Raw genomic sequence first — 15,886 nt, forward strand, 5'->3', positions numbered from 1 at the left:
GATCCATCTTTGCAGTGTAGAAGTGGCACAGCAGCTAGGCCTATCCAGGGGCGTAAATTTCATCTAACAGTTGGGGGGGACAATAAACATGAAATTTCTCAAGAGCAAATTTTGAAGGGGACACAAATAATACAGCCAAAATCGTATTTATAAGGATATGTGTACCACAAAAAAAATGTATTTTCTTTCATTTTATCTGACCAACAACACAAAGCGATAGTTGTTTAAATACGATTAAGGTCCACCACGCAGTCATATTATAATTATTAAATGATCTTGCGTCCTCCACATAGTATTTTATACTATGATATTCAGAAAGACTGACTGCAGAAAGGCCTCTGATCTGCCACTTATTATCATATTGAGCAAAACCCAACACATCTGGCGGAGCGGCCGTCCGCATATACTTTCGGTTTAGAATCATAGAATGAGCGCCAATTCGAGGGCGGGTTGCTTGCATTTTGGGTTCATTAGCCTATTATTCTTAATGAAAAACACAACAACAAAACAGTACAATGACACACTCCCTTAAATAAGCGCTTTTACATTTCGCTTTGAAACCAAATCTTCCGCGATCATCTTGTCTGTCAGCTGTTTGCCCATTCGGCTCGTGCTGTATTGAGCAGACACGTTCAGTTAATAAATGTTGTGTCTGTTCTCTAACTGAACAAATGATTTTATTACTATAAAAATGAAAACGACGGCGGGCAAGTGATGTTAACAGTGTTTTGCCTAATCTGTATTAAAGAGAAAAGAGTCACTTCATCTGATGTTTAAAGTTAATAAAATAGTATTGACAGCTTACTGGAGTTTCACAACTGCTGTCTGTAGAGCTTTGTTCTCTCCCCAAACTTGTGGTGGTAGTTTTTTTACGTTCTATGGGTAACGTTACTTGAGGTGCGCGGCGGTGGATCAAACCACTGTGGGGCAAGGTGCGAGGTGGAGACTCAAAATGTTTCAAAACTTAAAACGCAATTTATTTTTTGTCCCATTTGCATTTGTATTGTTTTACTACTTACACATTTAATTCATTATATTATTTACAATACTCAGCATGGTTTTCAGGGGGGACAGCCCTCAGATTGGGGGGGTCCTGTCCCCCCGCGATTTACGCCCCTGGCCCTATCTGAAGTGGTGATTAGACTGTTTAATGCAGCTCATGGGTAAATAATGTTGTATGAATGTTTTAAATATAAGTTTTTGAATTTAAAAATGGGTTATGTACAAGTTAAACTTTAAAAGTTTGATATTTTAAATAAAAAGTTCATGCAAAGTATAAATATGAAAATAAAACCGCCAGTAGGTGGCGCGTCAAGTCCATGTGTGAGTCGTTCATTCAATCGTTCAAACGCAGATTCATTCGAATCGAACCGCTTGGAGATGCGCAACAGTTCTGGTGTAGTTTTGATTTTCACAAAATAAACAGTATTGTGGCTAAAACGTTGTTACTTAACATCAGCTTGTATATTGGACTTTTGTACAAGGTCAGTATAACATTTGCAATCATGCCAACTCGGAGCAATAGCAGTCAGTAACTGTTTTGGCGCTCTGGCGCTAATAAACAGAACTGAATGCGTCTCGCGGAAGAACACAGCCGGATCTACTTCTCTCTGTTTATGTCTATGGCGAGTCACGCAGGGACTGTGCACCTCCGCAGCGCTGCGAACCAAACTGGAATAAAATAGTCAGAATATAAACACTTATTATATGTGTACCGTAGTGATTCAGGGTAAGATAAAAACACGGTTTGGAAAATGGATTCATGATGTACTCTCATATATACATCAAGTAATTTTTAAACACGAGAAAAGTTGTGGACTGAAGCTGATAGCCTAAAGATGAAATCAAGTACTCAAACAGGGGCTTTTTTTAAATGATTATTTAGTAATTTTCTGGTGGCATTTTTGCCCCAAGCCCCCATTAATTTCCGACCTTGTTTATGATAATCCAAATGTGGTATTTCTAGTTCATTTGGATTTGGCTGCAAATAAACATCAGCGCGAGGCGTCTGGTAAGTGCGCATGGCTGCGTCACACCCGTTTCACCTGGTAAACAATCTGTGAAGTTTAGTCCGTTACACACGTTTTTTACACATACTCTGCTGACAGAAGGCATGACAAGCAGTCGATCGCAGAACGAAACGCAACTGTTGCTCAGTCAGTGTTGATGCACTTTGGCAGTTGTAGTTTTTATTCCGATTGTATTATATACATTTATTCATGAGAATCGATCGGGTCACTCGCACCGGTGCGCCTAAATGTTTTTTCACAGTCGCACGCAGTAATTTTCAGGCGCAAATGCGCCCAAAATGGTCGCTATGTAGAGCCCTGTATATATATATGCGCCTTTCACTATAAATCTGGTATAAGCCCTGTGGCACTCTGTGCTGTAGCAAATGTTTTGTCAAATTGCTAGTGCAGCCTCCTTTGCATGTTATTAACTTTTCACATGTGCTACATTTTGCTTCATTATCATTCATTCTTTGGAAATGAATTCATAATTGTGACTTTCTCTTCGCCATGCTGGTGGTCAGAAAATATCTGACGCAAAACCGTAAATGTGTAGCGCAAGGGCTTCCAGGAGTGCAACGCAGTTCAGCACTGAAAGCGGCAGGCAACGTAATTAATATTCATGATGAGGTGAACCAGGGTTGCCAGGTTTTCACAACAAAACCCGCACAATTGCTACTCAAAACCAGCCCAATCGCGTTTCAGGGGGGCTTCTCCGGTAAAATTCGCATTTCCGGGGCTAAATATCACATAACTGGGGTTGCTTCAACTTGCGGACATGAAACACAGCCTGCGTCAACAGTGTTTAAGTAGCCCAATTCCGCGGGAAAACCACGGACTTGGCAACACTGGCTGTCACTCGCTATTTAAGGATACGCTTCCAGCGCTTCTCACACACATTGCACCAGAACCGTTTTCGGAACCGAAATTTAGGAATTTCGCGCGGTCCTAGTATTTTTCAAAAATCCGTTTCGGTTCTGCATAAGACCCGGTTCTCGGTTCCCAACCCTATTCATGAATGAGCATGAAGAGCAGCCAAGTCTTACAGAGACTCTCTCTCCTGCTCTCCTCCTCTTTGGTCTGTGGCTCCTTCTTCAGGTTCTCCTGACTGGCATTCTCTTTATCACTGGATGGAGAATCACAAGCTCCTTCCATCTTTTTCTCCACATTATCTTCCGGAGGATTCTCCAGCGGATGAATCTTTACCACTTTCACACGCAAACTTTTATCCTTGCCAACCTTACAGAGAGAGAGAGAGCGAGCAAGACAGAAATGACCATTTCACATCCATAAAGATAGAACAGAGAGGGAGAAAGACTGAAAATAAATTTGCACAATTCAATAATACAACATCCAGGGATGCATACTTCAGATAATACATTTCCAAATTTTTGATGTTATCATTTTCTAGAGATAACATCCACATTACTAATATTATTAAAGTAATATCTAAGCAAATACTTTAGAACTGAGCACAAGTAGACAAAAACAATACATACTTGTTATGGAAATTTACACGACATTTCCAGGCCTGGAAATCTCACTTTTAAAATTGACATTTGCAGGTTTTCAAGAATAAGAATAAGCTCAGTTCACACAAATTAGACAAACACTAATGGAATAGGGTTGTCTCAGAAAATATCAGTTTCACAGTATGCAGTTAATCAACTGTTACTATTTTCATCAGTTAAAATGACCATTATATGAAAAGTATGAATTGCTTTATTATAAAAAAAAAAACTTGAAGAAACCATGTTTGTTATTCAAATTTCAACATCTAATCAATTTAATTTAATAAATCGATTATGGACTAGATTAACAACTTATTTTTATCATTAATCATTTATTAAATTTAAGAATAATAGAGTGCTATGAAATGTATTAACTTTCCGAATATCATTTCTTTTTAAGATTTAATACAAATATTACCAAAAAAAACTACCAAATAAATTGCATTATTTATTTTTTTATTTTGAGAAGTACATTCTATTGTACAACAGTATTATACATGTTAAATGTTCTTCGAGTTAAACCAAATTTTTGTTTTGACGGGTTGTAGTGAAGACCTTTGAGTTCCAGAGTGTATTTGACAATGTTTTTTCTCAAATAAAATGATGAAACGCTCAAACTGTTCTCTCAGAGCAGCTCTGGAGATGTTCCTGTTTTCACGTCCTCATATTGTGAAACGGTAAATTCTGAAAACACCATGAGCGTCATGCATTCTTGAGTATGTAGCAGAAAAAAACTGCACAGCTCATTCACACAGGACAAACAGATTATACTGCAGTCTTTTCGCACTTTAATATTCACAGACCACGTCGCGATTTGATTTATTGTACAGCTCTACTTCTGGTTTATTCATCCATCCATCAATTTGCGTGTTTTACACGACATCTGCGTTATACTGTAAAAGTTAATGAATGGATTCCAGAATTCCCTCAGCATAACGGAAATCATACTGCCTTAAGTTATAAACGGGACATGCCTTTATCTGCACAGAGGGATGATGTACTAGAATATAAGCGAACATGTTTGATGGTTTATTCCCCCTCCCAAAAAAATTCTGTAGTAGATAAGCAAATGTGCACAATATGATAATTGTACGTGTGCATATAGTGATATATCGTGTAGGTGTACCATTACAACAGTCCATTAAAGTGTCAAAATATTAAAACCAAGTTCATACCAAGAAGTCGCACTCCTCGCCCACAGCATACTTGGTGAGAATCTCCAACCAGACCAGGTCCACTAGCTTATCGAGAGATACGGTGTTATGGTGCACAATCTCCAGAACGGGCTTCTCAAACCACACCGGATACTCCTCCTGAAGCCTGCCAAATATGAAACCATTCAATATTATAGCAATACAGGGAATCAAATCATTCAATCACCGTAACTTGCAAACTTTATGCAAATTTTCCACAACATTTGACAAAAGAAATTCCCCTGCCTATAAATTAAAATGATGTGACAGCCCTTCAAATTTATGATTTGCAATTGTATATAACTAACCAGTTCAGGGCTTGAAAATAAGGACCAGATTGAAAGTTGATGGAATCGTCCCTGGCCCAATTTCTTACCTGAAGTTAGACCTACCTGAAAACCATTTATTTGGGGAGCATTTATGTTAAAACCAGTAAAGCTCATTTGAAAACAATACAACTTCATACTCTTCATGGCCAGTAGAGGGAGATGAGAAACATGCGAGTAAAGAATGAAAAGTAAAAATAGCATCCAAAACATATGGACCCTTAAAGCAGCAGAGCGCTCTATATGGTCTGTACTGCAAACTGTTGTGAGTGTATGCGTGTCCGGTTACATAAGCAGCTTATGAGACTAAACTGCTTTCTCCCACACACCTATAAAGAAATCTGTTTGAATGTCAGTTGAGCAGGTCAGAAGCAGCGCATTTCTCTTACACGTCTGGTGAAGACTCAATCAAAAATACACTCCCCTTTAAAGGAACACTCCACTTTTTTTGAAAATAGGCTCATTTTACAAGTCCTCTAGAGTTAAATAGTTGAGGTTTACCGTTTTTGAATCCATTCAGCCAATCTTTGTATCTGGCGGTAGCACTTTTAGCATAGCGTACATCATTGATTCTGATCAGTCCATTAGCATCTCATTCAAAAAATTACCAAAGACACTTTCAATATTTTTCCTATTTAAAACTTGACTCTTCTACAGTTACATCATGTGCTAAGACCAACTGAAAATTAAAAGTTGCGATTTTCTACACCTATATGGCTAGGAACTACTTTCTCATTCCTGCGTAATAGTCGCGGATCTTCGCGGCCGTACCATGGCTGCAGCGGCGCAATGATATTACAGCACCTGACAGTAGCCCCCAGCTAGGTAACTTTCAATGTGACCGGCACTAAGTTTGTGTAGTTGCAGAGAAAGTTTCAAGCTTGCAGTCGACAAATTGTGTTGTGGATTTACCTGTGTGATTAGCCATGGTTCTGTGAGTTGTAAAGGGCTGTGATAGTAAGTCGAAGGTGTAACTACCACCATGTTTCACAGAATACCAACGAATCATTGCGCCGCTGCAGCCATGGTACGACCGCGAAGATCCGCGACTATTATGCAGGAATGAGAAAGTAGTTCCTAGCCATATAGGTGTAGAAAATCGCAACTTTTCATTTTCAGTTGGTCTTAGCACACGATGAAACTGTAGAAGAGTCACGCTTTAAATAGGAAAAATATTGAAAGTGTCTTTGGTCATTTTTTGAATGAGATGCTAATGGACTGTTTAGAATCAATTATGTATGCTAAGCTATGCTAAAAGTGCTACAAAGATCGGCTGAATGGATTCAAAAACGGTAAAACTCACCTATTTAACTCTAGGGACTTGTAAAATGAGCCTATTTTCAAAAAAAGTGGAGTGTTCCTTTAAATTAAGTGGGAGGGGGAGTGCTGGCAAAAAGGGCACCAATGAAATAGCAGAAGTGTGGTCATATGACACTCCCTCAAGACAGCAGTCTGACAATTGTTCTGTTTACAACCTCTCTGCTATACACAGAAGCAGATATGGTGGAAAATAATTCAGGGTGAACTATCCCTTTAAGTAGTTCCAGATTACTCGTTTTATAAAAATTGCACTCAAAGAACAATTTCGAGTCAATAAAATATTTTAGTACAAGTACAAGTACAGGTAATATTTGAATCGGTTCAAAATCAATGACTATCAATGATTTTATTAAATTAGATACCCATGACACTTCTAGGCCTGGAAATCAATTTTAAAATTCTAATATTTCCAAGTGTTCCATGACCTGAAACGGCACTATTTTAGTATCATTTAGACACTATTATAGTTATTAATATTTTGAATTGGTTTACATTATTATTATTATTTTTTTTAACTTTTAGTTAAAGTTTTAGTAATTTTGTTGTGTGTTTGTCAGTTTGTTTTATGTTGCAGCTTGAGTTATTTTATATATTTTATAGTTATTTTATTACATTTTACAAGTGGAACCAAGTATGGGTTATCCACGGCTAGCAGTGCATTAAAAGATTTTAAATGCACGACGAGGAGGCAAAGAACCGTCCAATGCGAAGCATACAATGTAGTGATGCAGTAGCTTAGCTATTTTGTTGCTAAAAGTAAATGGGCAGCATTGATGTTTGTTTCTGTGCTCATGAATGCTTGTGCGCACGCTGTGCTCTCTGTGTGCATGTTAATGAAACTGCCATGAACTCTGATAATGCATGACATCTATAGCTTAAATCCAATGAGCTGCTTAGTCAGGATTTCTGTGCCTCAGAAAACCACAAATGCAAGGTGGCACTGGCAGCTCACTACATATTGAGAGACAGCCAAAAATGCCCAGTAGATCTCTAAATATAGATCAATACAGAGTCCCAAAAAAAAAAAAAGACAGACAGACTGAATTAGTGGATGACCGATCCGACTTCATTCATTCATTCATTCACCCATGTATGGCTTGGTTTTTGTTACTTACAGCTCAGTGACCTCCTGCTCCTCTTCCCATGCCTCCTTATGTGTGAGCTGGCTGCTGCCAGTGCTTTTGCACGTCCATATCCGCTCTCCATACCTGCGCAGTCGAGCGTCATACTCTCTGAACAACAGGGTTAAGGACAAACAACACACTCAAACACTACATCACTTCCAGCTCTTCGGGAACTTCTGAAGTCTCAAGCAGCATGGGCTTTAAATATCCAATGTCAGTATATCCAGAAAGCTGGTTATGACAGCAAACAAAATTGCTAAAATGCTTTTTTAAAACGCGTTTTAAATTGTGACATGGGCCGTCAGTAGACTTATAGCTTTCCTATAGCTCAAACAGTAGAGCATGGCGCTAGCAACGCCAAGGTCATGGGTTCGATTCCCAGGGAAAGCAAGAATTGACAAAATGTAAAATGTGTACCTTGAATGCAATGCAAGTCGCTTTGGATAAAAGCGTCTGCCAAATGCATAAATGTAAATGTAAATGTAAATGTAGACTTCACAACTGATTCTGCAGTTGTTATTTAGACCAGCAAAACATAAAATGGCAGATGCTGGTCATCTCAAAAAGCCAAATATTGTCTGAATAATAAATATCATCTAATGTATTATTCTATCATAAAACATAAAAAAACGTTATAACATGAAACGTCTTATGAATGCTAGAAACACAAAACTTTGCTCGTTTTAAACACTTATTTGGCAGATCTAGAACACACACTTGATGGGGAAAGCAGGAAACGCGTAAAGTTTAGGCGTGTGATTAAATCTTTAGAACAATTCAGAAAGACTCGTTATGCTCGTTCTTCGATTAGTAAAACCTGCATGTGCGAATTAAAACAGCCCTCCATCCTACCGCCTTCTCCCTGATGCCCCGCCCTCCACTGAGACGTGAGCCAATCAGATGTCATTAAATCCGTACGCAGCGTGTGATTGAGAGGCAGGGGGAGTTTCTTATTGGCTAGTTTTCTGATTCCGTAACACATGCGAGGTCACTTTCTTTTCTTTTTTTTACCGTTTACAGACAGGTGTGGTTCGTCAAGAAACCTGTAACAGTGACATCTGTCAAATAATTTTTAATGAGATATAAAAAAAACAACAACACCAATTAGAGATGTATATGTTTGTAGCAAATATCTAGTCAAATTTACAAAAACATCCACAAATATGCGAATGCTGCGATTTAGCACCATAAATTAAAAGACTAATAATATAAGGAATTGCTGAAGCCCTCTGAAGTTCAGCTCTACTAGTCCTGACGATAATGAACAAATACACGTGACGTGCGGAGAACATTTCGCGCGCAAATGACCTCGCGCAGCTGCACGTGAACTCGCACTTTCCCCTCCAGTGTGGCAGCCTGAGCTGAAAACTAACTTATATGTACAATCATAACCACACTCCCAGCCAGCACACATAACTATTACAAAGTCTTAATCTTGGAGCATCCGTCTATAAACTCCCATCACGCATATCCACGAGCTGTGAGCCGAGCGCGCGCGTTACACAAGATTGAGTCACAGCAGTTTGGACGAGAAACTGTTGAGCGAGACGTCACAAACACTGCGTCCTGGAGCTAGCGCGCTAACACTAGCTCGCTCTAAAATGCACACAGGACAGCAACAACCTCTCAATAACAATTTTAACCATGTTTCAGCACTCAAAACCAGACAAAAATAACATTCAGCCCTGCCTTTAAAGTTAACCCCGGATGATCTAAACGCCATGTTCACCTTTAGCCGGTTAGCGTTACAATGAGATGCAGCGCGCAAGATGAAAACAATAATAAACGCTTAAATACACACACTGTGCTCGTACGCGCTCAGAATCCACGACCCGCGTGGAAACAACAGACCTAGACTCTAGCGGGCTTGTGTTTGTATGGTCGGTACATGCAAGTGTATGGTGAGGCAGTGAGAAAGGATACTCTTTGTTCCTGAAGGCCTCTTTAGTGTGCTCGATGATGAACACCTCCTCTCCTGGGCCCGGCGGCTCCGACAGCGGCTTCACCAACGGGTACGGTTTCCGGCCTAGCAACGGTGCCATCGCGTGCGGGCTGGCGCGGTCCTGGATGCGTCGGCAATGTGAACTACTGAACTAACCCACCGCTCAATCTCAGCTTAAACTGAATATGGAGTGAAATTCGCGCGTCTCAGCGGCGTAGCATGGGGGCTAGGCTAGCTGCTTTACTTACTTTTTACGAAGCGCGTGAAAACAAAAACAAACCACGGCGTTTCTGGTCAGTTACATCTCCTGTGTGAAATCCGTTGGTTTGGGGGAGCCGGTGGGGTCATGGTGAGATGGCTGTTAAGAGCGTAAGAAGTGAACGGAAGCTCCTCCTGTGTGCCGGGGATTGGAAGCGCGAAAGGCGGCCCGTCAGAGCTGGTATGGCGGGCTTTCTTATGCCGCTTAGGTCCGTGTTGCTGTCGACTCTCCAGGCCAAGGCGACGTACCAATCCCTTTTCCGCAGCGACTATAGACCGCGTAGATACTGTTTTGAGGGACGTGCTGATTACATAAACAAACAACAGGGTTTATAGCTGATTGAAAAATGGCGGGAGTTCCTGCAACACCGGCAACATTCCGTACAACCTCAAAACTCCGTTACCCCGGTAGCAAGTAGGGACGCAAGAATAAGTCCCGCCCATCGTCTCCAACTATTGGTTACTTAAAAACTACGACAACGATCGAGGTATTTTATTGGCTGCTTGAACTGTCACTTATACCTACTCCACCTTTTGTCAAAGGAAAGGAACACCCCTCTCTAATCATAAATACAAGGAGAAGCGTGGCTAGAGGTCAGTTTGTGATAAATTTATCAAAATGGCAATTTGACTAATGTACTTTTGCTTTAATTACGGACATTTTATTTTTTTGTAAGATCATAATTTATAAGGCCAAATGCCTAGCGTTTAGCTGAAAGGGGCAGCGGTTATATAATTTAAATAGAGACAATAGAGCGTGCACACGACGCTTATGATCCAATTAAAGAGACAGCCTTGATTAAAATGTTAATGCCACCCTCGGCAGTGGAAAGTGGAGACTATGTACTATATCGTCTTATATTCTTTTTCACGGCAACATATGAAATAATAAAGCATTGTTTCAAGCATTTAAATAACACTAAATTTAAACCCTAATCAGTTACCTAATCAGTAAAAAAAAAAAAAAAATATATATATATATATATATATATATATATATATATATATATATATATATATATATATATATATATATATATATATATATATATATATTATTTGGAACCAATATTGGGGAATGACCTTAAAATTATGATTTATGAAGACTGGGAATCTTGTACATTGCACTTATTTTCATACATACAATAGTGTTCTATCTTTGCTATACAACATTGCAAATTATGCATCAGACAAAATACTAAATCCAAAAATGGTTTTATTTTCGTCACTTGTGACGAAGTCCAGGTGCATATTTACCAGTTTATGATCATACAGATTTATTTTTATTTGAAAAATACTTCAAAGACAATGGAAAGTGAATGTCTTTATGTTTAAAATTAAAATCTGTAAGTGACCTTACCTTTTATAAAAGATAAGCATTCCTTTAAAAAAAGTTCAGTAATTGGATGCAGTACAATGAACAATAATAAACAAATGAAGAAATAGATAAGATATTATTTAAAATTGCCCTAAACTGCATGCATTTAAGTACTTTTACAATGAATCAAAGTAAAAAAAAAGGCAATAAAAGTTATTTGTATAATCTATAGGGATGCCACAAAAACAAAACAAACTAAATGTTTAAGTTTTGCCATATTGTATATACCAAACATCACTCCATGCAGTCACATGTATTATACTGATATTCTCAATTAGATCGAGAAACATGCAATTTAACAATTTATTTTTCAAGATGTAATACAAACCTTCATAAGAAAATACCTGAAAAGACCCAAGTAAAATCTTTTTATGTACAAAAAAAAACAAACATTTCAAGCTTGTTTCTTGATCGCAAAAGCGAATTTCAGGCATTTGGCAGGCTGTAAAACGTCTCTTAAATGTATAGTTAAGTCTCTTTCGAAATTTCTTCCATACATTTGACCTGTGATGTGGTGCTAACTGATAGTTGAGTTTTGCTCAGTGCAAACTCTTTTAAGTGGTGGGGCTCCAATCACCTCCTCTTCCTCCTATGAAAAACAGTAATGTCACACACGGCATGCAGTCATCCATGTTGCTTTGAAAAAAACACAAATCAGGTTTGCATAATATCTACATGTGTGCATTTATATAAAGACTAGTGGATGTTACCTGAGTAGAGAGAGACAACACATCTTCTTTAATTAGAGTTGGGGGCTCATCCGTGACCTCACTGCTGGTCGTTGATGTCTCTAAATATGGAGTTTGATCATGAAAAGCAAAGTAAAATACTAGTCTGCAATGTGAAATGAAGGATGCATAATTATAACTGTACTATAAATGTAATAATCTTACATACTTTAGTGAATCTCACAAACCTTGTCAAGTCTTATTTAATCCCAAAATTGAAGTTAAATGATGCTTTAATAATTTGAAGTTTTTTTTTTTTTTGCATTATTTTCAGAAAAATTCAGAACAATTTCAAATTCTCAATACAGTAATGCAAAAAAATATATATTGTTGTTATTGTTTAAAATTTTTAATAAAATATATCATTGCTAGGGTTGGGTTTCGTTTGAATTTTAACGATACCGATTCAGCTTATCGATTCCTAATTTTGATTCCAATAAGGTAAAAAAAACTAAAACTTGGATATCATTCACATTTATTCCAAGTCTTATTGCAAAACATTTCATTGTAGCTGAATACCATGAACAAAAAGCAATGGGCTAAAGAACACTTACACAAGGAAGGAACTTTTGCATATGGTTTAAAAATACCATAGCAAAAACAACTAGCCTAACTAATATACATTTCAAGCATTATTAAATGCACGTAAACACTCAGTAATTAAAAAAAGAACAAATAAACAAATGAGCAAACTCACAAATAATTACAACTGAACAAAGTTATGAATGAGTGTTTTAAGATTTTCAGGTACAGGAACTGTAATCAAATGTAAAATAACAATGCACTTTATAAATAAAATATACATTACACATATAGTTACAAAAGTTATTCAGTCAAGAACAGTGAGTGAATTTACTCTCTGTCTTTTGTTGTTTAATTTAATTTAAACTTTATTATAGAGACGGCAGCAGGAATATTAGGCTGCTGTCACTTTAATGTGGCGTTCACACCGGACGCGATTGACGCAAATAATTCTTGCTAATCGTGCGAAGATGGACGTTGAGAAATGGCTGACATGGGCTGTGTTTACACGTCTTTTTTTGTTAAAATCTACTGTTAATGTGTGACAAAACGTAGTTTTAAGACTTTTTCAGTCGATAATGTAGTTGTTTAAAGCTCAGATCTATGGTTTATTTATATAAAGAGTGCCTATTTGAACATTTTATCTGGCGTTTTCGGAGTTGTGAGCTCCAGCGGATCAGCGGCGCTCAGCGCTCGTCAACGCCGGCGAGGGCAACCTTTCCTCGGCCAGTCCTTCTGCCATCTGCCGCTGTCTCTGATGTCTCTGTGGTGTGTCTCGAGCTATAATTCGTCTTGTAACGGGTGATCTTTGGTTTCATGGATCTATATGGCAAATCGTTTAGGCTGAGGGTAAAGTGAAGTTTCATTACTCTTTTATTTTTAGGCTATTTAACTTTACGTTACAGTTGTAGCCTACTAGCACTGACTTTGAATGTTTGACTGAATTGTTTGCTTTATTTCATGTATAGCTTCTTATACCTTTTACTTATACTTTTGTATTATTGATCATACATAAAATATAATGATATACACCCGTTTTCTTTCTCAATTGTTTACAACACATAACCGACTGTGTTCATGAGGATATTCCCCGAGGGCATTTTGACATACTTTTGCGTGCACGTGTCCGTTCAAGCACAAATAGACGAGAAAGAGAACTGAACTTGGTGTTCACGTGGTGTCTGCGTGGCTCTGTGTGTGTGCAGCACAGAAAACGGTGTGCGAGTTCCAGTCTTCTTGGAACCGTTCAACTACGAATCCTATACTTGACATCACACATCCTGTGATGTGACTATTGCGGATGCTAAAACGATAAATCGTGCAGCCCTAATTTTTGTATGTATTTGTCCGTTCAAGACGCAGAAGAGAACTCGGTTCAGTATCACGCACTATACAGTATGAGAAGCGGCTTTCTATGTGCACGCTTTGGATGTGTGTGCAGCACAGAAAACAGCATGTGGATTTTGTTGCACTTGAATGGTGAAAAGTCATCTTAATATCCACACAAAGGATATCGAAATTTAAAATTCCTGACCTTATGTATCCGATTCCAGAAATGGAAATTGATTTTCGATTCTCAACCCTAATCATCATTTCATTATTTTATTGTAATACAGTAAAATACAGTATTTATCACCTCTCTCAGCCTCCATGGTCTCCTGTCCGAGGGTGGGCGGCTGGGAATCCTCTGTACGGAAGTAAGGTGGATGGGAAGGGCTCACTGCCTCACTCACATGCTGTGGACTGGAGTTGCTGCTGCTGTCCACTTTTGTATTAGACTGATAGGCATCTGATAGGAAACTCTGGTTACTGTTGTCATCTGTTTAGGAGAATAAACCATATTTGTGTGCAGTCTTCTGAAGAAATATGTAAACTATGTTCAAGTACTTCAGCATAAAAAGCATGTTAAAATAGAATCAACATTGTCAAGTTACAAGGTCATTTACGTAACTAGAGAATAGCAACACAGCCCAGTGTTGATTTACATTAAATAGAGGATGTTCTGAATTGTTTACAGAGGAAATATTAAGCCTCTCTGTGTCTGACATAAACATAACCTGTATTAGTCCTTTGTTACCCTGAAAATCCAGTAGCACGGAACGGGCATTTTCCAACACCACATCTGTAGGAAAGCCCTTGAGTTTCCTCACTGCAGAACCTGCCACTTTAGGCTTGTATATCTACGAGAAAGAAAAAAGACATTTTGAACATGAAGACTATATTTATAAATCTGGGAGCTAGAGAGCCACTCAAGATGATATGATACACACACCTGTTTAGTGTCTGTAACAGGGACCCATTTGAATATACGTAATGATGTGTCTCCCACTGTAACCCACTTTTTTTCCCTAAGAGGACAAACATTTTACAGGTTAACCTCACAAAAACATGCCCAGGTCACACATAAAGAAAAAAAAAGCCAATTTTAGGACCATACTCTCAGTGGTAGTTTTTCATTAAATAATGTAATGGACTATTTTTACCATAACGCAATACAAAATTAATTTAAACATAAAGGCAGTACAGTAAATGTATACATTTTAAATGTTTTGTTTTTTGCGCCTTACAGTAATGATTCTTTTTATTTTTCACGATGGTAAGGGCTTATTGACATGAACAAAATGCCACATTCGTGGCAGGTTTCGTGAGATTCACGCATATACGTTGAATGGACGTTCTGAAATATATATGTAAAAATGCTCATTTTTACATTTCAGACATTCCGAACACACAATCTGACAACCAACAGATTGTACATTTACACTTCTATGGCACGCCCACACACTGTATACAGTGAAGCCCATTGGCTGCCTTGCTTGTCTGTCATGTTACTGAAAGACGTCACTCTCCCCGCCACTCTGAAGTTTATTTTTGTAACGTAGAAGAAAAGAAACTTATCTCCCTCTTCGAACAGACAACTTACCACCGACGGACCCTTTCAATTGCCGCCATCACTTTTTTGATATCATCTTTTGCACGGCTGCGTGTCTCCGCTCGCACGGACCGTCCAGACATTTTAATGGGTTTTATTAGTTTGTCAAGATCTTCCTCTTTTTCTTGCCTTCCTTCGTCTGCGACTTGATCTCGTACTGTCTTCGTCTCTGTCTCGCGAGACTTCATAACGCGCCACTGGCACTGCCTCTTTGTATTTTTCAGATTCCTCATATTTAATTTATTTGATAAATTATTTTCATTATAAATCATTATTTGAATTCTGTTATCTAATAGCCACCTTATGGGTGAACAACACCAAAAGAAGCTGTTACGTATATTTAATGGCCATCATACCACGAGATGTCAGTGTTTTGCACTTAAAAATATTCTCAGTAGGAGTTGACAATCCTATTATGCAGTAAATGTCATGTCATCGTCATATTGCATAATATATATCATATTGGATAATATAAATATTTTTACTGTTTTGGTGCTAGCAGAATACAGTAAAAATACCACCATGCAAAAAGTTTCCATTTGTTAACTGCTTTAATAAAGATTAACAAATACTGTAGCAAATGTATTGCTAGTAAGTGGTACTGCATTAACTAATGGGATCTTCTTGTAAAGCGCTACCAAAA

At 38.1% G+C, this 15,886-nt stretch overlaps 2 protein-coding genes across 2 annotated transcripts in view; both read right to left on the reverse strand.

Annotated features, from left to right (window-relative positions):
• Positions 1-10,134, reverse strand: part of baz1b (bromodomain adjacent to zinc finger domain, 1B) — a 28,519-nt gene extending 18,385 nt beyond the window's left edge. Inside the window, exons 1-4 of the mRNA XM_079825722.1 lie at positions 9,407-10,134; positions 7,475-7,591; positions 4,696-4,840; positions 3,056-3,248 (exon numbers count right to left, since the gene is read on the reverse strand). Of these exons, the coding sequence (XP_079681848.1) occupies positions 3,056-3,248; positions 4,696-4,840; positions 7,475-7,591; positions 9,407-9,525 (574 nt within the window). The 5' untranslated portion in view covers positions 9,526-10,134. The remainder of the gene's footprint in view (positions 1-3,055; positions 3,249-4,695; positions 4,841-7,474; positions 7,592-9,406) is intronic.
• A 746-nt stretch (positions 10,135-10,880) lies between these two features.
• On the reverse strand, positions 10,881-15,388 carry bcl7bb (BAF chromatin remodeling complex subunit BCL7B b). Its single transcript, XM_079824808.1, has 6 exons — positions 15,235-15,388; positions 14,584-14,659; positions 14,389-14,491; positions 13,948-14,130; positions 11,772-11,851; positions 10,881-11,650 (listed from the first exon to the last, which is right to left on the reverse strand). The coding sequence occupies exons 1-6, from the start codon at positions 15,324-15,326 to the stop codon at positions 11,579-11,581; spliced, it is 606 nt and encodes a 201-aa protein (XP_079680934.1). The 5' UTR covers positions 15,327-15,388; the 3' UTR covers positions 10,881-11,578.
• Between the last annotated feature and the right edge of the window lie 498 nt (positions 15,389-15,886).

This window comes from Gobio gobio, assembly GCF_949357685.1.
Source record: "Gobio gobio genome assembly, chromosome: 9".
NCBI lineage: Eukaryota > Metazoa > Chordata > Actinopteri > Cypriniformes > Gobionidae > Gobio > Gobio gobio.